The following is a 22,345-nucleotide window of genomic DNA, read 5'->3' on the forward strand; positions in this document are numbered from 1 at the left end:
CAGCCACCTTCCATGTGGCTCTTTGGCATCCCCAAGCACAATTTTCAGGGCTGAGGCTAATGTCCTCTGGCCCTGTGATGGGAGAAGGCCATGGAGGAGAACCTGGAAGAAACTTTGACCTGGGCACTTGAAGCTGATCTGCTTGGGGTCCTGGGCCCTAGTCCACTCCATGCACTGCTTGTCTGTCCCCTCTCACCTTCCTCAGGACAGCAGCAGCGGGCGGGACAGCAGGGGCAGCGGATGTAGCAGCAGCAGTACTGAGGACAGCACTGGCACCAGCACACTCCGATCAGCAGCAGGAGGAGGAGGGCTCCCAGGATGATGAAGATTACTGTCAGCCAGTCTGCAGGGGAGACACCAAGCAGGGGTTGAACTAAATATTCAGGGGGAATACTTCCAGTTCTGGTATTCTAGAGGTCTCATAAATAAAGCTCTTGAACTACAGGTTAAAGTTGAGCAATATACTGGCAAAAAATTAAAAGGATTTAGCTTTGGTAAGGGAACATCAGAGGTTGATAATCCAATGACAAGAACTTCGGCTTGCTTATTTCTGTTTTTTTTTTTTTTTTTTTTCCTGTAAGTAAAAGTGTTACAGCAGTGAGGTTGACTGAATAGAGAGCTCCAGTAGCACTTACGCAGGACGATGAGCTTCACCTCCTTATCAGGGTCTCCCGATGTGTCCCCTGGAGCCTCAATGGTGCAGTAATACACTCCATGGTCCCACCACATCACTTCATTAATCACAAGATCTGCTCCTACACAGTAAGGAGGAAGAAAGTGCCAGTGTCAGAGGAGAGAGCACTGGTTTCTAACCTGTGACAGCCTCAAGACCTGGGCAGCATGGCAAGACCTTGTCTCTACAAAAAATTTTTTAAAAAATTAGCCAGGCGGCCGGGCGCGGTGGCTCAAGCCTGTAATCCCAGCACTTTGGGAGGCCGAGGCGGGTGGATCACGAGGTCAAGAGATCGAGACCATCCTGGTCAACATGGTGAAACTCCGTCTCTACTAATACAAAAAATTAGCTGGGCATGGTGGCGCATGCCTGTAATCCCAGCTACTCAGGAGGCTGAGGCAGGAGAATTGCCTGAACCCAGGAGGCGGAGGTTGCAGTGAGCCGAGATCGCGCCATTGCACTCCAGCCTGGGTAACAAGAGCGAAACTCCGTCTCAAAAAAAAAAAAAAAAAAAAAAAAATTATCCAGGCATGGTGGCCATGTGCCGATAGTCCCAGCTTCTCTGGAGACTGAGGTGGGAGGATCACTGGAGCCCAGTGTCTTGAGCCCAGTCACTAAAGTCAAGGCTGCAGTGAGCTATGAATGTGCTAATGCACTCCAGCCTGGGCAACGCCGTGAGATCCTATCTCAAAAAAAAGTTAAAATCAAAATATTGTTTAAGTCGTTAGTATATGGGGCTTTTACTTACTCGCAATCAAACCTAATTCTAACTGGTACAGTGGGTTTTTTTAGCTGCATTGCAGATGAGGAAAATCAAGACTCAAAGGAAGTGGCCTAATAACGTACAGACAATGCTCATCAGAGGTAGGTTCAAGATCACATCTCTCTGCCTCAAAGTTGATACTGTTAACCACCAAGCTTTCCTGTCTTCTCTAAATTGGGTGGAAAAACTCCACATTCTGGGTCCCTCATCAGCCTAAAATGATTAGATATCGCTTGATCCTGAACGGCAGGTAGAAGATAAACTTGAATAAAGATAAAATGCCAATATTTTAAGAGTAAATGTAACTCAAGAAAAGTTTCACTTCTTGTGGTCCCTCAATGTTGTGTACCTCCATTAGGATAGATGAATGGTTTATATATAATTGCTTTTCATTCATTTTTTTAAAAATTTTAAGGTCAGAGTTATATGTGCCGGTTTATTACATAGGTAAATGTGTGCCATAGTGGTTTGCTGCACAGATCATCTCATCACATAGGTATTTAGAGCCGTTCTTCCTGATGCTCTCCCTCCTATCCCCAATGCACCCTCCAACAGGACCCTGTGTGTGTGGTTCCCCTCATGTGTCCATGCGTTCTCATCATCCAGCTTCCACTTATAAGATCATCAGGGCGGGAAAACAATTTACCGGATGGGAGAAAAATTTTGTAATCTATCCATCTGACAAATGTCTAATATCCAGCATCTACAAGGAACTTAAAACAAAAGGTTAATATTGTTTAAGTCTAGTAAAGTCAGCAAACATTCACTAAAGCCCTTTCGTGGGTCCAGCACTATGTTAGGCAATGAGGAGATGTAAAGAGAAACAAGACCCTTTTCTGTCCTGGAAGGGTTTAAAATCCAGTCAAAGGCAGCCTCCATGTAAAGTGCAGCAGCAGTTCCAGCTCTCCAATCCACAGTAAGCGCCAGGAAACCTTAGCGTTACAGACTTATTTCTGCTAAGTTGGTGGTAATATCTGTAATTCTTTATTATCTGTTTGTCAAGAAATATTTATTGAGGAAATGAAACAAAAATGCGAGGTCACGCACCACTGGATCTAACTTTGACTTCTGTTTCCTTCTCTTTCTACGTCAATCCCTACAATTTTTTCCTACCCACTATTTTCCAAACCTGCTACCTTTCCCAGAAATAAGCTTACCCCAGACTTGGAAAAATAGTGAAAATGCTTTTAAAAAATTCTCCCTCAGAGCATGATGTATATTGCAAATCTGGTCTAATTTTTATTGGAGAAATAAAGAGTATTTTAGGAGTGTCAGAGCAAGAACGGTATTCAGATATTTTAAAGGATCTAAGGACTGATTTGTCAGGGTCATCTCAAATGATGCAAACATAGGCATGAAAGTGTCAGAAACCAGGGCTCCAGGAAGTCCCAACAAGCCTGGAGACAGAAATAAAAACAGAGGGAAATACTCATGTTTTTCTGTAGGAGTAAGAAAGAAGTAGGGTTTGAGCCAAAGGTGGCTGGGAGTGGAAACAGTGGAAAATATATACCTTCATGTTTTTAGAAAAAAAAATAATAATAATAAGAGCAGGGACTAACATGTAGGTGGACTTCCATCCTTCAGAAACTGTACAGGTAATTTTGCTAATTAAAGAGGCTTGAAGCTGTGAGGTCAGATAAGAATAAATTCTGCTGGCTTTGGAAAAGGTAGAACCACCTTTGATCTTTGAAGATGCCCCTGGAGACTCGAAAAGAAGGACAGATGTACCTGTAGGCTGAGGGCTGGCTTGGGGAAATCAGAGGCCAAAGGTAAAAAAAAAAAAAAAAATCAGACAGGTATTATAGACAAAGTTGAAAGCAATTATTAAACTGGTTCCCTTAAATGAGCTACCTTTAAACAGTCAGAATATTCACTGATTCCTTGATATTGTAGCCATGGGCAACATGAGTGGGTCTTCTTCTCTTTTCCCCTTTTAACTAATAAATATTTATTTAACACAGCACATAAAGCCCATTGAAATAGGCTCTGAATTCTGTGTTGACAATCTATGGCAGCAACAGTGGGTTACATGATAGAAATATGGGGAGCTAAGCCATTTATCCAAAAGTATACTGAGTGATAACTAATGCTCACTGTTTACTTTCTGTTTGCTAAATGCTTTATACATATAACCTTTGTCCCGAGAAATCTCCATGAGCTAGGTACTATGGCAAGTCTCATTTTATAGAAATGGAGGCTGAAAAAATTGTAGAGGTTTGCCCAAGTTCATATACCCTGAAAATGCAGAATTGGGATGCACACCCGCACCTGACTCCAGACTCAAGGATCTCACCACTACTCACTGCACTGGGCACAAAGAATACGCAGGCTTTAGACATGGTTCTCACATTTTGCGCTACATATTCACTTTGTAGTAGGGAGGAGGATACCATGATGCTCATCGTTCAGATGTGGAAACAGAAGCCAAAGAAAATAACTGATCACTAGTGAGAGGAAGCACTAGGACTCTCACTTGGGGCTTTTTAGTCCAAGCCCAGTGTTCTTTCCTCTATCAGTGGAGGACAGTAGTCTCAAGGCGGTCATCTGCTCAGAAGCCCCTATTTCTTCCATATGAACAATGGGAATAGCTGGAGGGAAACTCAGGGATCTGGGGTTTCAGTAGGCCTGAGAGCAATTTGCAGAAGGACTCAAAGAAACCTGATCCACACCTTAGCCCTGAATCTCAGGAAAGCAAAGGAAACCACTCACCCCTAGACCTTTAGCCAAAGCTATAGATAGCAACAGAACCACCTCTGGTCCAGGGAAGTAACTTCAGCTGGTGCACCACATTCTATGAAGCTGACCCTTTCCTCAATGACAGTAACCAAGTAGACCAACAAGCAGCAGAAAGAAATGGGAAATCCCACGCTGACTCAGCCTGCCAGGCGTGGTATCTGCACCTCCCCTCCACCCCCAGTTCCCCTGCTGCCTCCCCAACACTCACGGTTCTGGATGGTGATCTTGCGCTGCCGGTAATCTACCCCCAGCACGGGCTCATTCTGCCCCCGCCGCTGTGCCACGATGCGAACTTCCCGCTGGTTGTCGTTGCAGTCATTGGATGGGTCCTGGCCCAGGGATAAAGCTGCCTGGTATGCTGAGGAGAGAGGGCACGCTAGAGTCACATAGCAATAGGGGATTCCCACAAAGAAAGGTGCCCTTTCTGTTCCGGGCGTGAGACACAGTGAAATGTCTCAGTTTTTCCCAAGACTATGCATCCCCTGGGACTCTTGTTAATCATGAAAATTCTGATTCTGGAGGTTTAGAGTGGGATCTGAGATTCTCATTTCTAATATGCTCCCTGGTGTACCAGGTACCACACTTTGAGCAACCAGACACCGGACCCCCTAAACAGGCCATCATTTGCCAGCTGTATCCCCATCTCCTGCTCCAACTTCCTTTTTCTCATTTTCAGAGTCACCCCAACCTCTCTCTGCTCCAATGGGATTCATCCACCTGCCCTTAAAATATAAGGTCTGAGAGCCGTTAAATCTGCCCCTGGCAAATGCCTGCTTCCCTAGCCTCTCCTCCCTGGCCACTTAACCCAGCCATTTTAAGAGTAAACCCCAGGAAACATGCCTCAATTTAGAAAGGAGTCCTTTGGGGACAATGTCAGGCTCATTGGGTGGCTCAGACAGCTCTTGAGGTTCTACTCAAATCATATTGTGAGACATTAGCTCAAGGGCTAAAAAAGGTAAAGACCGATGCCTCCCTCTCCCTTGGCTTCTTCTCAGGAAGCTTACTTCTTCCTACAAACAGGGTGTCTGCTTCTATTCTCAAAATGTCCAAAAGGTTAATTGTCTTGGTGCTGACAGTGGGGTGGTTCTGGGTTCCTTTGTTCTTTGAGAGAGGGCAGAAATGGACAACTAGGAAAGAGCTCTGATCCAGACAGCACAACCCACATGCCTGGAGCAGTTGTTACTGAAAGGCAGGACCGGCGAACTCTAAGCAGGCGTTGTGTAGCACTAAGAGACTTCCCACAGTGAAGGGGCTGTCTGCAGGGCACTAGAGGGTTTCGACAGCAGAGGAGTGACCATCTCCCTGAAGGCAGACTGAAGAAGGGAATGTAGCAAGGAGCAAGAGGCTTCACTAATGACCATTAGTCATTTGTGCTGAGTGTAGAGTCTTCTTGCCTGCATTCTAAGGTGGAGGGGGTGATGGGAGGCGGGTCTGCATCATCAGCTCAGTACACTGGCATGGAACCAGGATCTGACTGGGAGGCAGGACTTTCGCCTAATGTCTGAGTTTCCTTAAATCTTTTTAGAACAAAGCAGGACAAAAATTTTAAAATACACTAGTATGTATGTAACCTTGAATACATTATCTCACCTACCTGGGCTCTGTTTGTTTATCTATAAAACAGAGAAACTGCATTAGGTGATCTCTGTGGCTTCTCCTCACTACAAAGATTTGTGATCCCAAATAATCCCTAAACTCTAACCACAGTGTGTCACAGAGGTGTCTGGGACCCACAGAGGGCCAAGGGGGTGAGGATACTCACACGCTGAGTAGTAGTCAAAGATAGGGTCCTTGCAGAAGGATTTGAAGCGCCATGTCACCACCACATCCTGGAGCTGGGCAGAGGTGGTGTAGTCACATTTGAGGACGACAGAGGCAAACAGGGTAACATAGCGTTCTGTGTGCTGGACCGTCACAAGCAAGGACAGGCATCCTAAAGCCAAGAGCAGGAGACAATGCTGAAGGTGACCTACGTCAGTTCATGGGTAAGAAAAGCAATGCAGATGAGTAAAACATACTGCTTGCCCTCCTGCCTGACCCTGGCTGGGAGCTCACAGGCAAAGTCTGGTTTCTTACTCCCCTGGGAAGGCTATGGGTGGGGTGGGGTAGAGAATGTGCTCAGCAGCCTCAGGGGGGCATAGGAAGAATGGAGTGAGGAAAACTCCTAGGATCTCACAGTGCATTAATAGTGATGACACATCCCACTATTTCAATACAATTCGATAAAAGAATTGTATCAAAATAAGGCCACCTTTGTACTGGAGTAACACTGCTCATATATTTTTTTTTTCTTCACCCATGTCTCTTCTTAAAATGGTTTCCCATTTCCTAAGGATAAATTTCAAGCTCCATGACCAGGCCTACGAAGCCCGTTAGGTCTGCCTGCTGCCCATCTCATCTGCCCCATGTCCCTTCACGCCCCATCTCCCACCCGAGGCGTCAGCCATTCTGAACTTGCTTCAGTCCTTCCCATGCTAAGACCATTCTCTTCTCTAGGTGCGGCTCTCTCAGTCTGGAGCACTCTTCCATATTACCTGCCACTGCTCCATTCTCTTTCCTGGGCTAATTTTGATTCACTGCAACCTCTACCTCCTGGGTTCATGCGATTCTCCTGCTTCAGCCTCCTGAGTAGCTAGGATCACAGGCACCTACCACTACGCCTGGCTAATTTTTGTATTTTTAGTAGAGACGGGGATTCACCGTGTTGGCTAGGCTGGTCTTGAACTCCTAACCTTAAATGATCCACCTGCCTTGGCCTCCCAAAGTGCTGGAATTTCAGGCTTGAGCTACCGCACCTGGCCTGAACAACCACACCTGGCCTTCTTCTTCTTCTTTTTTTTTTTTTTTGAGATACTATCTTGCTCTATTGGCCATGCTAGAGTGCTGAGGCACAATCATAGCTCACTGTAACTTTGACCTGGGTTCAAGTTATCCTCCCGCCTCAGCCTCCCAAGTAGCTGGGACTATAGGCCTGCATCACCATGCTTAACTTTTAAAATTTTTAGTAGAGATGAAATCTCACTATGTTGCTCAGGCTGGTCTTGAACTCCTAACCTCAAGCAATCCTCCAGCCTCAGCCTCCCGATGTGCTGGAGTTATAGGCGTGAGCCACTGCACCCAGTGATAGACTTAAATTTCGAACAAACTTCCAGGAGATGCTGATTCTACTGCTCCGAGGACCTACTTTGAGAAACATTGGTGTAGATTCAATTTAAAACACACACACACACGCGCGCACACACGCACACACACACACGCTTTAGGCTCAGATATAGCTGGGTTCGAATTAAACTTTAATACTTACTTGAACTTTAGACAAGTTATTTACTCTCTCTGAGCTTGTTTCTGAGCCATGAATGGAGATGATGATAGTGCTAGCCTCATCAGGTCCTTGCAAGAATGCAATGAGGTAATTCACTTCTGGTCCTCGGCATGAAGCCCGGTACATACACTGCCACGTCAGTGCTGGTATTTGAGTCTCTTCCCTTTTTCCCCTTATTACAAGGGCCAAGGAGGAAAAGGTTGGAGTTGGAGTTTTCTCCAACAGAGTTTTCAAGTGGAGCCACCTTCATTTTGACTGAGTTTCTCCCACAAACAAAACAAATATAGTCATTGTCTTACAGAGCAGTTGGTGGGCCTGTCTCGAAGGCTAGAATCACATGATTCTTGGGTCCTGCCTGACCTACTGGTCACAGCCCTTATAAGACTGTCCTCTTAAACTTCTGATGGGCACCTGCATCTGGTTTCCTCATCCATAGACAGATAGCTAAATGCTGTTCAGGACAGGCACTCACAGAGATGATCTGGTGACCTATTTCCAGGACTGGGCTGTGATGCAGATGCCCCATGACGGATGTGCTTGATAGAGGCTCTGCAGCAGTGCAGGGGAGAGCTGTGGGCAGGAAGACTTCATGAAAGGAAGAGATTTAACCTAGGCTCCAAGAAGCAGGTAGGATTAAGATTACACATGAGAAGTAGGAAGAAGGCAGAGAAACTCACTGTTTCAGTAAGCAAGAAAGGAGGGAGCAAAGAGCCTTATCAGGAAGGGGCAGTTACCTGGGCAACCTGGAGGAAACCAAGCTAGCTGTGTCTCCAGCTTTATGGAAGACAAGGAGACAAATAAGGCAGGGCTGGTGGTGGTGAATGGGAAGTGGGTGATGGGGTGAAGTCTAAATCACATTCCAGTGTCAATTTCTTGTCTATGGATCATCACCGAAGTCTTTTCTGAAGAACAGTAATAGGGTGAAAGTGGTGTTTTTAGGAATATGGATGACTTACCCACTCAACTGTAAATGAAAAAATATCATTTTAAAATAAACTTTGAGTAGTTTTGGGGAAAACAGTTGCTGTCTTCATAAGCTATAGATTCCCAGAAATCAGCCCAATCAGAATGGAAGGGCCAGTGACCAACATCTCAATTCTAACCTGGATTATTTCTTAATCTAATTTTTGGTTCTTATTCCTCCTCTCTGACCACCCCTTTCTTCTTTGTTTTTGTTTGTTTTCTTCCAGAACTGACCTGAAATAGACCTTGGACATCTCACCAACCACAGTTTTATCTGAACCGTAGAAACAGCCACAGATAAGATTTTCACAATGAATAGAATGCCATTGTCAACACTGGCTTATTTTGTTACATAACACACATACTGATGAGAAGAAAGAGGAAAACACTGATTTGTGGTCTAAATAAAATCTTAGGTTCAACAGCATCTTAAAATATATACTATACGTGATTCCTGGGAGAAGATTAGCTGTGTTCACTTCATATATAACAAATCTGAGGCTTATAAATTTAAGCGACTTGTCTGTGGTCATTTATTTTCTAAGGCGGTGAGAGTCAAGATTCTGTTCCTGAGCAGTGTTCTTGCCTCAGCTTGGCTATTCTCTAAATAAAAGATAGTTGGTATTCAGAAGTTTGCAAATAATTGGAGCTGGGGGCCAGGCTATAATTAAATATAATCGATGCAGTCACTCTGACACAGTGAAATAAAGAACATGTAGGCTCTTTATTTGCCTAAATGATAATTTGACATAAACAGCCATTTATTCAACACTCTAGTCATCATTATTTGTATAGAGCAGGGAGGCCAGGTTTGCTGGGGGTCAGAAAAGGGAATTTGGTTTGAGTCAGAGGTCGCTGTGGGGTAGCTTTGAAGATTGCAGAATCTGACACCTTTGAGGCGGGGAAATGGAGAGAAAGGTGATCACTGAGCTCCCCTTCCATGAATGCCCTCATTGTGGGCAAACCACAGCTAGGGTGACACGACTCACCTTTACCAACGTCAGCACTGACTTTGCTGCTTGGGTACCCTTTTACCTTCTCTTCCATTTCATCCCTGTGTGAATAGCAAGCCTTGATATCTGCCAGGTTTGACAAGTTCTGGCCATCTTGGGCTCACTCACACTCTCTCCAGGGGTCTGCCAGCCCCACAGCATCCTGCACAGACCTCAGACCTCCACCCTCTGCCCTGTCACACACACACACACACACACACACACACGCATGCACACACGAAGAGTGCTGGGAGAAGAGGTACTGAACAACCCAGCAAACTCTTCTCCCATGTTCTCAGTTGTTGCTGCTGGTCCTCAGCATCTATTATGCACCAGGTGATGTACATTCTTTGTCTCTAATTCTCACAAACTCCCTCAGCTGGGCAATAGCCCTGCTCATATATGTGGGCAAAAGTTCAGAGTATAAGCTACACCCCCATGGGCCCAACATCACATACCTAAAAAGTGTCAACATCAGAATTTGAGCTTGGGCCTTGCTGACACCAAATCCCAACTTTTCCCAAGCAGGCAAGCTTGATCTTCCAAAGTAGAAGTGAGGCACCAGGCTCTTACAAAGTAGGTGGATTTTCCAGATTGGGAGGGAAAGAAAGGCAGTAGCAGAACAGCCCATCTCAAAGGGAAAAATCCCCCCACTTTCTTTTCCTGTATCCTCTAACTTCTCTGTAAACCTAACCACACCGGGCATGCACAGAACTAAAAAGGTAGAGTTTTCAAGGAGGGACCCAAAGCAGCAGAATCAGGCTGAAAATATGTACAGGATCAAAAAGAGAAATGCCCTGATTATAGTCATCCTGGTTGCAGCTTTGCTCTTTCAAGCTTACTACAAGTTTTCAAATTCTTAAAATTTTTTTCTTTTCTTAAATTTCCTTTATCCTGTGGCATTTTTTCCTCCCCTGTTCATTGACTCCTAATTTCTTAGCTGACTCTATAATTTTCTCTTAAAAACATTAATTCTAGAGCCTGACCCCCTGAGTTCAGATTCTGTCTCCACCTCCCTACCAGCTGAATGGTAATGTGATATAAATAGCAGTTTATTCAACACTCTAGTCAACATTAGTTGCTGGGGGTCAGAAAAGGGAATTGGGTTAGTCAGAAGCTGGCATAGCAAGTTATTTTCAAATGATTGTTTTCCTTTGTATGCAAAAACTGAGATTATAATAATACCTGCCTCATAGGGTTGTGGTGAGTATAAAAAAAGTTCCCCATTCAGCAAAGAGCTGGGCATATAGTAGACATTCAATAAACATTGGCTATCATTTGTATCATTTGTACTTATCTTGACTACTTCAGGAGTTCCAGATCCACTGAGACCAGCATGTAAAAGCATTTTGAAAAAATGATACATGTAATCCTAGCACTTTGGGAGGCCAAGGCGGGTGGAGATCAAGAGATCGAGACCATCCTGGTCAACATGGTGAAACCCCGTCTCTACTAAAAATACAAAAAATTAGCTGGGCACAGTGGCACATGCCTGTAATCCCAGCTACTCAGGAGGCTGAGGCAGGAGAATTGCCTGAACCCAGGAGGCGGAGGTTGTGGTGAGCCGATATCGCCCCATTGCACTCCAGCCTGGGTAACAAGAGCGAAACTCCGTCTCAAAAAAAAAAAAAAAAAAGAAAAAATGATACAAATGTAAACTATCATGATTGTCTTCTCTTTGCAAAATGAGTTGGTGCCTCAAAAGCTTCAAAATTTTCATACCTTTGTACCCTGGCAAACTCATTCACAGCTTGCCCTGCTCTGTGAAAGAAGGGAAAGAGACCTGTCACATAAGCAGAAAGGAAACTTCAGATGAGATATCAGAGCTCATGGGAAGGAGAGAAAGGGAAGGGGATTCTCTGTTTCCCGCCATCAGGTACTTTCCAAGGCCAGGCTGCTGTGCTGAGTGGGGACTACCATCCTACGCTAAAACAGAAGGAAACACCAATGAGGGCAGAGTATCTTACAACTAAATGCCATCTGTTCCTAAATACGTGCACATCTTTGCACATTTTTTTCTTCCACATTTCTTGTGTAGACTGGGCAAGAAGAAGTTTTAGTTTCTAGAAGATACTCACACAGTATAGAAATGTAGGCATATATTTTTAAATATTTTTAAAATTAAGAACTGTTTTGAAGGACTAGATGGCACTTCCCCTCCTTTCCCATGAAGGGGCCTGCTTGGAAGGGATGGTAGGCAGGGAGGGGAGGCAGGTCTTTGCTGGCAAGGGGCAGTGGCCTGGGACTGACACTAATGGGAGTTCTTGATTCCTGAGTGTTTTTCAAGTATACAGGCATCCTGACTCCATGCAGCAGGTTAACAAAATGCACACAGGTTCAGTCCTATCAAAGTTTATGTCTGAGCAGGCTATCTCACCAAGCATATTTACCATCAGTCCTTGTTACATTTCCTCAGATTACAGTGCAAATATGAAAGGAATCAAGGAGAAGAGGGACTTGGTATGGACAAGAAGGAACAAGACAAGAACAAGAGGGAGTGGTCACGAACAAGAAGGAAAGGGTAGGGAGAGCTGAGAGAGACAGAGACCAGGAAAGCAGATGGGTTGGGGGAGGAATGAGTCTAGGTATTGTGTGTTTAACCAAGGTCTGGCATGCAACGCTCAACAGTGCAGCCTCCCCTGAGAAGGAAAGTGCTATATGCTGAGCACTTACTATGTTGTTTGACATGGTATTAGGTGTTTTATTATACATTATCTTATTTAAACTTTGCAGGAAACTGATGAGATAAGCTTTACTTTATCTCAATTTCATTGATGAGGAAAATTCTGAGAGATTAAGTAATTTGCTTAAGGCCAAGCGGCTAGTAAATAGCAAAGCTGGATTTAAAGTTGGACCTCCACTACACAACCACGTCTTCTGGGTAAGTTTTCTAAATGATTGAGATTTAACCCTCTGAGGAATATTCACACATTTAAGGGACATTCACAAATTCATTTTAATGATTTTGTACAGAAACCCTTCTTTCCTTTGTTAAAACAAAATAAATAAGTGAGACACTTCAAACAGTGGAGAGGGGTATTAAGTAAAACGTTCCTCCTTGCTCACCATAAATTCCACTTTCCCTTATGCTATTGAAAATTTGGTCTACATCCCTTCACATCTTTTCTTATGCTGTTTCTTTAAAAAATTAATCATATTATATACATTGATTTGTGACTTTTTCTTCAAAGTAATGATATATTGTATACCAATATATGCAGATCTAATTTTTTTTTTTAAGTAACTGCATGAACATTTCACTCTATCGATGAGCCACTTTTATTTACACACTTTCCAAATGATGCATTTAGGTTGGTTCTGATATTTAAGTATTACAGGCAATGCTGACATGAATTACTGAAATTAATATGTTTATATAAGTACATCTTCACATGCATTCTTTTATTCTAGTAGAATATATTTCTCAAAGTGAGCTAAAGGGAATAAGCCTTTTCTATTTGAATGGATACTTCAGGAAAGAAATATATATTCCCATAAATAGTGAGTGACAGTCCCATGCTTCATCACAACCTATTCAAAAGGGGAAAATATCAATCTTAAAATTTTTTTTAAGTCAAATAAATAGCCACTCAGGTGGTTTGAACTTAACATCCCTCTGATTACCAGGGAGAGAGGCCAAGACCTGGTTGAGAGGCAGATGCTCGGAGTTTCCCAAAGTCATTGACCCAGGTTAGTGACTCATGTCTCCATACACTAATCTCAGAGCATATGCAAATTTGGGCACCACCAGAACACACGCATTCATTCACTTATTGAGTATCCACTCTGAGTCAGACACTAGTAGCAAATAAGAGAGACGGGTCTCTGCGCTCTTGGAACTTGTGCTCCTGGAACTTGTGCTCCTGGTAGGAGATTCAATGATGAACAGGAAAACACACAGACAAAGTAGTTCCTGTCATGGATGAGTTTTACATAATTAATCAGAAACTACAGGAGCACTGAATATTAAATCTTATTCCTGTACAATAAGGGACTAAAACAGACACATGTATCCAAATGCTCCTGATAGTTCTTCTTGCTTGTTTCAAATTCTAAATCAAGCCCAAAATCTAAATCATCATCCTTTCATATAAACTTGGGCCTCTCTCATGTTTCCCATCTCAGTGAATAGAAAAGACCAAAAACTAGGAAGGAATCATCCTGGTATCTCTTTCTCCTTCAGTCTTCATATACAGTCTGATATGATTTGGCTGTGTGCCCACCCAAATCTCATCTTGAATTGTAGTTCCCATAATCCCTATATGTCATGGGAGGGACCAGATGGAGATAATTGATTTTGGGGTGGTTTCTCCCATCCTGTTTCTGTGATAGTGAGTGAATTCTCACAAGATCCAATGGTTTTATAAGGATATTCCCCCTTCGCTGGGCACTCATTTCTCTCTCCTGCCACCATGTGAAGAAGGACATGTTTGCTTCCCCTTCTGCAATGATTATAAGCTTCCTGAGGCCATCCCAGCCCTGCAGAACTGTGAGTCAATTAAATCTCTTTCCCTTATAAATTATGCAACCTCAGACAGTTCTTTATAGCAGCATGAGAAGGGACTAATACACAGTCTATCATCAGATTGGGTTTATTTATCTCTGAAATATTTCTAGAATCTCTCTCTCTCCAATTTCAGTACTATCCTAGCAGAAGCTACTATTATGTCCAGCTTCCATATCACCTGTACTTAGCTAGTGCTGTACTCATGCCTACACCGGTGCTCCATGCCAGGTGGATTCCACATTGCTGTTAGTCTCCCAATTTCTCCTCCTTAAAAAGCTCTACCAGCTGTCCATTGCTGTTAAGATAAACACAAAACCTCCTACCATGACCCATGAAGCCATGCACATTTGATCCTACCCACTCCTCTGGCCTTAACTCCACCACTCTTCCTGGGGCTTCCTTCACTCAGTCAAACTAACATTCTTCTCATCTCCCCCACACACTAAGCTCCTATCCAGCACTCTTGCACATGCTATTACTTTGGTTTGGATTGATCATGCCTCAGTACTCAAGCATCATCCCTTCAGGGAGGGCGTCCTGACTGAGCAAAATCCATCTACTCAGTGCTCTTGTGGTACCTTGTATCCTTCCTTCCTGGTCTTGTCACAGTTGTATTTCTACATTCACTGGAATCCCCTTCAGACAATAAGCGCCACGGGCACCAGGGCCATGACTGCTTTTGTTTGCTAGCACGATGTCTTGCACCTAGTGGACATTAAACATTTGCTGAACAAAAGAACAGATACATTCATGCAAGATAGACTAAATTGCTTGGAACAAATTTTAAGTGCCCTAAAAGTTCAGAAAAATGGTTAACGTTAACCATGTCTAGTATGGCCAGACAAAAAGCAAAAAAGAGGGTGTGTGTTGTGGGTACAAGGCTTCCAAAGTCGTGAGCCCAGAATTAGTTGGCCTTGAATTTCAAACAAAGAGCTTTAGCCCACTCTCATAAGCTATAGGGATCTAATGGAGCTTCTTTGGATGGAAAATTAAAATAAGAGTGAGGATGATTAAGTCGTTGGGTAGGTTAACCTATCATCTGCATAGAGAATAGTTGGAAGTAGACAGAGAAGTAGCAGGACTAGAGGCAAGAAGATGCTTAAAGTAGACTAGTATAAGAATTGTCACCTAAAATAGAAAAGAAGGGGCAGATCCTGGGACTAAGTAACAGAACTTGGTGATTAACTGGTTATGAGAAATAAAGTGTCAAAATTGCTTTCCTCTGATTCCACCTCATCCCAAGAGTTTCAGAATGGGAGATCTAGAAAGAAGTGGGGACATGGTCAGAGTCTTCTCAAGTCTTTATTTTATTTATTTTTGAGAAGGAGTTTCACTCTTTCACCCAGGCTGAAGTGAAGTGACGCAATCTCAGCTAACTGCAACCTCTGTCCCCTGGGTTCAAGTGATTCTCCTGCCTCAGCCTCCTGAGTAGCTAGGATTACAGGCACCTGCCACCATGCCTGGCCAATTTTTGTATTTTTAGCAGAGACAGGGTTTTACCATGTTGGTCAGGCTGGTCTCGAACTCCTGACCTCAAATGATCCACCTGCCTTGGCCTCCCAAAGTGCTGGGATTACAGGCATGAGCCACCATGCCCGGCCAGAGGTTTCTCAATTCTTAAAACACACAATTTTATTTTTCCCCAAGGACTTCATAATGCATTATTATGGTAATAATAATTTATTTCATTATAGTGTACAGGTAATCATCCAACATCTTGTTTCACTGCATTGTTGTTGGGGCAAGATGTTTAAACATTAACATTTAGTTAGACATCCAGGAAGCAGTCACCTGTTTCTATTTCCATATACCAGAATTCAATTAAACAAAACAAACCTGCTCTATAGTACGATATAGGAGAGAGAGCAATGGAAAAAGGGTGACGACACCAGGGTTCTGGTCCCAGTTCTCCAGCTAACTCCACTATGTTAACCTGAAACACATGACTTCCGTGGGTCCGCATTTCCTTATCTGTAAAACTGGCTGGGATTCTGGGGAGATACTTCAGGAGCTCCCAAGGAAGCAAGGGAGCAGTTGAGTGGACAGTCTCCCATCCACCACCCATACCCCCTCACCCTGAGATATATTAGGGAACTTTATAGATTTCATTAAGTCTACAGTATGGTCATACCGCCACCCCCACTACCCTGGAAAAATTACTGGTCTAGATGCTGTCTCTCTAAGGATATTATTACTTAAGAGTCAGCTGTTTGATCTCCCAAAGAATGATAATACAAGTTGATAGCTGTGTGGATCTGCAAGTTGACACCACACTATGATGTTAAAAAAATTTCACAACAGCACAAATGACACACATCCTTTTAGAATTTGGTTGGCGGGGGGGTCAAGCAGGACACTAAACTTTCATTCTAAGAATAAATTTTGACATTGGATGAAGGCAACCAGAACTATTGGCCAATAATGGTACTTACTTTAGTATTATTTTAATGTTTTAAGGAATAAATATTCACATATCACTTGTGCATTAAAAGTGTATTTCTTTCTTTTTTTTTTTTTTTAGACAGCATCTCACTCTGTCACCCAAGCTAGAGTGAAGTGGCGAGATCTCAGCTCACTGCAACCTCCAACTCTGGGTTCAAGTGATTCTCCTGACTCAGCCCTCCAAGTAGCTGGGAATACAGGTGCATACCACCACACCCAGCTAATTTTTTTTATTTTTAGTAGAGATAGAGTTTCACCATGTTGGCCAGGCTGGTCTTGAATTCCTGACCTCAAGTGATCCGCTCACCTCAGCCTACCAAAGTGCTGGGATTACAGACATGAGCCACCGCATCCAGTCCCAAAAGTGTATTGATTTCTGAAGAAAAAACCTTCAGAGAATCACACACACATGCACCTCTGACAACTGATGTCTATATAGCTCAGAGCACAAGGACTGTGACAATATCACAAGACTCCCTGACCTCAGAGGCTTCATTAGGGGCTCCAAGCCACAGTGAACAGCAAGTGCCTAAATATGACACAATTTTACTACTGCCTCACACTTTGCAATTGTGGGAACTTGGAGGCTAATCAGAGAATTGGGTTGACTCTTCTTTAGAGACAGGAGGGATCACAGTGATGGACCAAAACAAACACACCCTCATACAGGGTTTTCCAAAGTGCATATTGCAGTTTGTAGTGAGGCATAGACACTGTGCTCAACCTTAATCCACCCAACAATAGTTGGCCTTATTGGTGGGGGGCACTGGGAGTTGGCTTGTCAAGAATTTCACCTGTTTTCTAGAAGAAGGCAATTTAAGTAATCCATCTGAAGTCACAACTAGTAAGAGGCAGATTCCAAATTCCAACCTGATAATCACCTGTTATTATAGTTCACATTTTCTTAGCCATAGAGGAAGGAGGAAGAGAGAAACTTGTTTACTTAAAGTTAGCTTTAAACAATCCTACTTGGCTCTAATTCGTGACTACTATTATCACCCTGGCTAATATTGAGTAAGCTTTCCCTCACTTTGTTCAGGCAGTCTACTAAGTGCTTTAAAACCTTTATTTCACTTAATCCTCACAAAAGCTTTATGAGATATGTGCTATAATCATTGTTATTTACTGGAAGCTTTGAACAGTTCACTAACAGTTCAGTGTCTAGTGTCACATAAACATCATTGATGCAAACCACATTAAATAGCTGAATGTAGTTTATTTACATTCCTACACATAGGGAAACTATCTGCTAAAATAGTTATTTCCCCTCCAAGTGTTGGAGTCAAACAGTTGAAATATCAATTTCTCAACAATAAAGTGAAAGTGAGTTTAGAGGTTTGCTTAGGATTACGAAGTTTTAATTCTGGGGATAGAATACCCAGGGGCAGAGGTGGGAGCAGAACTCTATTTTTCTAAAAAGGTAACTCAAGCAGCTCCAGAAATCCCCAGCTGCTGTGAAGTTTGAGATGAGCATGTGAGGCACAGGAGAGACGACTGTGCAAAGCTGTGGGATTTTTGTAAATTTGCATTCATAGCCAAAGCTGGTGATTAGTGAAATTTTGGATATAAATTGAGGTGAGGTTTGAGGTTTGATCTATTTCCCTGTGCATCATGGGTGTTCAACATCTAGTCTTATCAACTTCAGACAGTTTCTAGGACCTATATCCTGCAGAAAACCTCGTAAGCCAGAGGGGCTTGGGGATATCAGTTTTCTAGTTTCCTTACCCTTTTGCAAGCCTCTCTCTCTTTTATTCTCAGCATTACCCTTAAGTTATTGTAGAATCCTGTCTGAATGAGATTTGATTATAGCTGAGCAATTCTTATGTCTTATCAAGCTTGTAAAAAGATCATTCTGCCTACACACCTTCATATTGCATCTGTTCCCAACCTAAAAACACAAGAGTCAAATTGGTCTGGGAGCAAACTCTAAGTTGACCTTCCATTGACAAATTAGAGGTAACAGAGTGGCTATTCCTAAAGGGAGGGGATGGGTAAAATGAAATCAAACGGGGTGGAGCTTCCAAGGGAAGTTAGCAATTCTTGTTTGCAAAGTCACACCTACATCCTAATTGGAAAAAAGTGGAAAGAGCCTGCTCATTCTGCCCCTCAGCTATCCTTTCCTACCTGGTTTCACTCGAGCAGATACACACGAGTCAGATTTCCAAGACACGCACCGAGATACACAAATTCATGTTTTCCAAAGTAGAGAGGAGATTGGTGTGGAGGGTAAGAGAATGAAGCCTGAGAGGGTAGACGGTTGGACACCTGATGGGGGTTGAGCAAGGGGTAAAGTGAGGCCAGTGACGGGATACAATGAAAGTAGAAAAGTGACATTGAACATGGTTAGCACAGAGGCACACGTTGTGGTCCTGCACAATAGATTCAGATTCTGGCTGAATATTGCTTTATATACTGAGGACGTATTATAACCTCCTAGAAATGAAATATATGCAATTCTGGGCCAGTATGGTGGTCACCATATCAGATGAAACGAAAAAGTAATTAGGAATTTTTAAGAATGGTGCTTTTACCCCTATCAGTTCAGCTTCAGAGATCAATAAGTGCCTAATGACTGCAGGAAGGGAAGCTCAAAGGCTCCAGGTTTCTTAATTGCATCTGTTTGGGAAGAGCCTGGGCTAACAAAAGAGGAAAGCAACAGGTTCCCACAGGCAGAAACTCGATCCAGTCCCCGCACCTCCTTGCGCCCATGCCAAGCGCCATCAGAGCACGGCCCAGGCCTCCACTGCCCTGCCTGCGGCCAGCTCTGCAAGGCCAGGCCACAATGGCTTCCTGTCTGCTTGGGCCCAGGGTGGGTGCCAGTTTTCCAAGGCTCACCTGCTGGGAGCCAGGTGCAGAGCAGCAGCCAAGGTGCGGGCAGTTTGGGCCACGCCATACAGCCCCTTCTTTGGCCTTTTCAGCTCAGGGGCTTCGGGGCACCGCGTCTTTCTTCATCAGATGCCGCCCCAGGACGCACCACCTTCTCCAAGGAACGCCTCGGGTTTCCCCTCACTTCAGCTCAGCGCAGAGGGAGGGTCCGCTCTGGTCTCCGGGCAGGTGCCGCCCGGCTAGTCCCTACCTGCGGCGCTGCCAGCGGCTCCGCCTCCCGCCCCGCGCGCTACCGTTTCCTGCTCCGCCCCCGGCTCCCGGGGGACCGCGGCCACCTTCCCTACCTGCCGCCGCCACCTGCTCGCTGAAACGCGGTTCCCACTTTCCTCCAGAAGTTCTAGGGAAATCTCACCCCCTGCAAATTTATCCCCCTCTCCTTCTAGAATTATGTGGATATAACTTTCCTGGGTACGTTTCCTGCGTTATATTTCCATTCTTTTGTAAATACTTGCAAAACATTGTTTCACTAAAAACACAGTAATATGAAGTTTACACGTAATGTCTGTTCAGATTTTCTAGAAACTAAAGATTTGTTTCTAAGCCAGGTGCAGTGGCTCACAGCCTGTAATCCCAGCACTTTGGGAGGCTGAGGCGGGTGGATCACCTGAGGTCAGGAGTTCAAGACCAGCCTGGCCAACATGGCGAAATCCGTCTCTAATAAAAATACAAAAAAGCCATGCATGGTGGCACGCCCCTGTAATCCCAGCTACTCAGGAGGCTGAGGCAGGAGAATTGCTTGAACCTGGGAGGCCGAGGTTGCAGTGAGCAGAGATGGCACCACTGCACTCCAGCCTGAGTGACAGAGCAAAACTCCGTCTTGAAAATAAAATAAAGTAAAGAGGCGTTTCTAGAAGACAGACATAAACTAGAGAAGTAGACTCAAATTTCTACGTCTATTAAAGGAAAATATTTTAGAAAAATTAGAAAACCATAAAGTTATGGGAGTTTAAAAAAATGCAGCTCCCACTTTCCATAGCTAGGCATTGTTAACATAGGTATATTTATTTTTATTTTTTCTTATCTTTCATTGTCACTGAAAAGCCACACACAGACCTCGGCCCCTACCAAAGTTTTGACCTTTTGCTTTGCAAAGACTCTAGGTCTCTTTGCACCAGGCCATGTAGCATGTAATCTCAGTCTCTCCTTCCATGGGATGGAAGCCCACCAGCCATCACATTTTTCTTCAAGAAAATAATTACAAAAATTCATTAAACACAGTTTCAGGAAGCTCCCATTCTGGTCACTAACCTTAGAAGTCAATATTATTTCTCCTGAGCTCATATCCTGCCTGCTCTGCTGTGAGGGGGCTTCTTCTCCTGGACTGCTGGTATCCTTCATTTCGCCTCCACCCAGAGGAGCATCCTTGTCCTGGGTAGATTTGGGATCTTAACCCAGCCTCTTCTCCCTCTCTTTCCTCCTCCTGGTTCCCTCCTGGATCTGGCTTCTCTTTTCTCCAGTGGGCCTCTTCTCTTCCAGAGAGTAAATTCAGGAAGTGTGTGGCCAAAGATAGATGGTAAAATGTTTAGGAGCCTCATAGGTCTTTGTGGAAGGATCCTATCACAGCAGCAGCAGCAGGAGGAAGCTGCAGTATGAGTGGTTGGGGATCAGGTCCCTCAATCCCCTCTAGAGACCCTGTGCATGCTCCCAGCAACATTGTTTATGTTTGGATGTCTGTGATCCTGAGGGATTTGTATGGTTTCTGGTTTTGTGAATAGTCTTCAGCAAATGCTCAATTCCAGTCTAAAAAAAAAAAGTGAGCCCTGTCCTTCCCACACCTCCCTCCCATACCCCTCAGCCCCTGCTTTGGTATAAAAGTCATTTTAATATTCATCTAAGCCAGCATTTCTCCCATGTTTGTTCATTAAAGCCAGCATTTCTCCCATGCTTTATTTCATTAAAGTCTTACAATAACTGCATGAAATAGGGGCTATTAATATCAATACCATTTTATAGATGTGGAAACTGAGGAACAAAGAGAAAAATTGTCCAAGGTCACAATGCTGGTAAATGGCAAAGTAATGAGCCTAGGTGAGATGGTCTGACTCCAGAGGTTGTGCTCTTAGGTGTTATACTATAGACCTTCACCTAGCTGTTAATATAGTCCGTCCATCTGTATTTACAGTTAGCTGGCTCTGTCAGTATGTGCTAATGCAATTTCTTTCCATATGTGTTATTTAGCTCTAAATAAGGGAAAACTGAATCCCACAACTCTGGGTGCTCTTGGGCCAGTCATTCTTCCCACATGTGCCATTGGTCCAATAAAGATTAGATAAGAGCATATACTTGGCTCAGAACAACAAACAGTCTTTCATTGCTGTATATAAAGTAAAAATCACTTGGCCTGCTGATCGTGACTTCCTCCTATACAAAGTAATAATAATAGCTACCATGTATTAAACACATTGTGCTAGGCACCATTCTGAGCACTCTTTAAAAAGACTAGCTAAGTGTGCTAGTGAGAAGGGGGAAGAGAACAAGGAGTTTGAGCTGTAGCTGACTGGGAACAACCAATTGAGATAACTCACTACCCGTCAGTCTAACCCCCAAGCACTTTCATTATTGAAGTTAATACAAATTCAATAATTCGTATTGAACAGCACTGTGATGCAGGGACTATCATTGTCCCCATTTTACAGATGAAGTGCAAAGGTTCATTAATTTACCCAGGTTACCCAGCTTATAAGTAGCAGAGCTGAGATTCAAATTCAGGCAATCTATTTTCAGAACACATATCCTTCACCACCCTAGCTGTACAATGCTTCTGTGTGTTAACTGAGCTAGGGTCTGACCACAAAGTACTAAGCTGTTATCTCATCATTTATAATCATGTTTCCTCATTGAAACTGTGTCTATGAATGTTTCTGAATACTGTGTTTTCTGAATACTTTATATGTGCATCTCTATTTGAGAATAGTGTAATATTTGTACATTTATATGTGTACAGTATTTATCAAGAATGGAGAAGGTTTTGTAGATACATAGGGAAAAGAATGAAGAATCAGGTAAGTAAAAATCATGCACCAGGCACTTAGAGCTAAAGGGAGGTAAGAAATTTAAGTAG

The 22,345-nt window shown here is 43.5% G+C and overlaps 1 protein-coding gene across 2 annotated transcripts in view; it reads right to left on the reverse strand.

The window, feature by feature from the left end:
- ILDR1 (immunoglobulin like domain containing receptor 1) overlaps positions 1 to 19,398 on the reverse strand; it is a 32,860-nt gene extending 13,462 nt beyond the window's left edge. For both annotated transcript variants that reach the window (XM_064374691.1, XM_012476242.2), the window contains exons 1-5: positions 19,234 to 19,398; positions 5,935 to 6,105; positions 4,381 to 4,530; positions 636 to 755; positions 197 to 343 (exon numbers count right to left, since the gene is read on the reverse strand). In XM_064374691.1, the coding sequence (XP_064230761.1) occupies positions 197 to 343; positions 636 to 755; positions 4,381 to 4,530; positions 5,935 to 6,105; positions 19,234 to 19,291 (646 nt within the window). In that variant the 5' untranslated portion in view covers positions 19,292 to 19,398. The remainder of the gene's footprint in view (positions 1 to 196; positions 344 to 635; positions 756 to 4,380; positions 4,531 to 5,934; positions 6,106 to 19,233) is intronic.
- Between the last annotated feature and the right edge of the window lie 2,947 nt (positions 19,399 to 22,345).

This window comes from Aotus nancymaae, unplaced genomic scaffold (assembly GCF_030222135.1).
Source record: "Aotus nancymaae isolate 86718 unplaced genomic scaffold, 86718_ANA_hifiasm-v0.15.2.pri h1tg000011l, whole genome shotgun sequence".
Lineage (NCBI taxonomy): Eukaryota > Metazoa > Chordata > Mammalia > Primates > Aotidae > Aotus > Aotus nancymaae.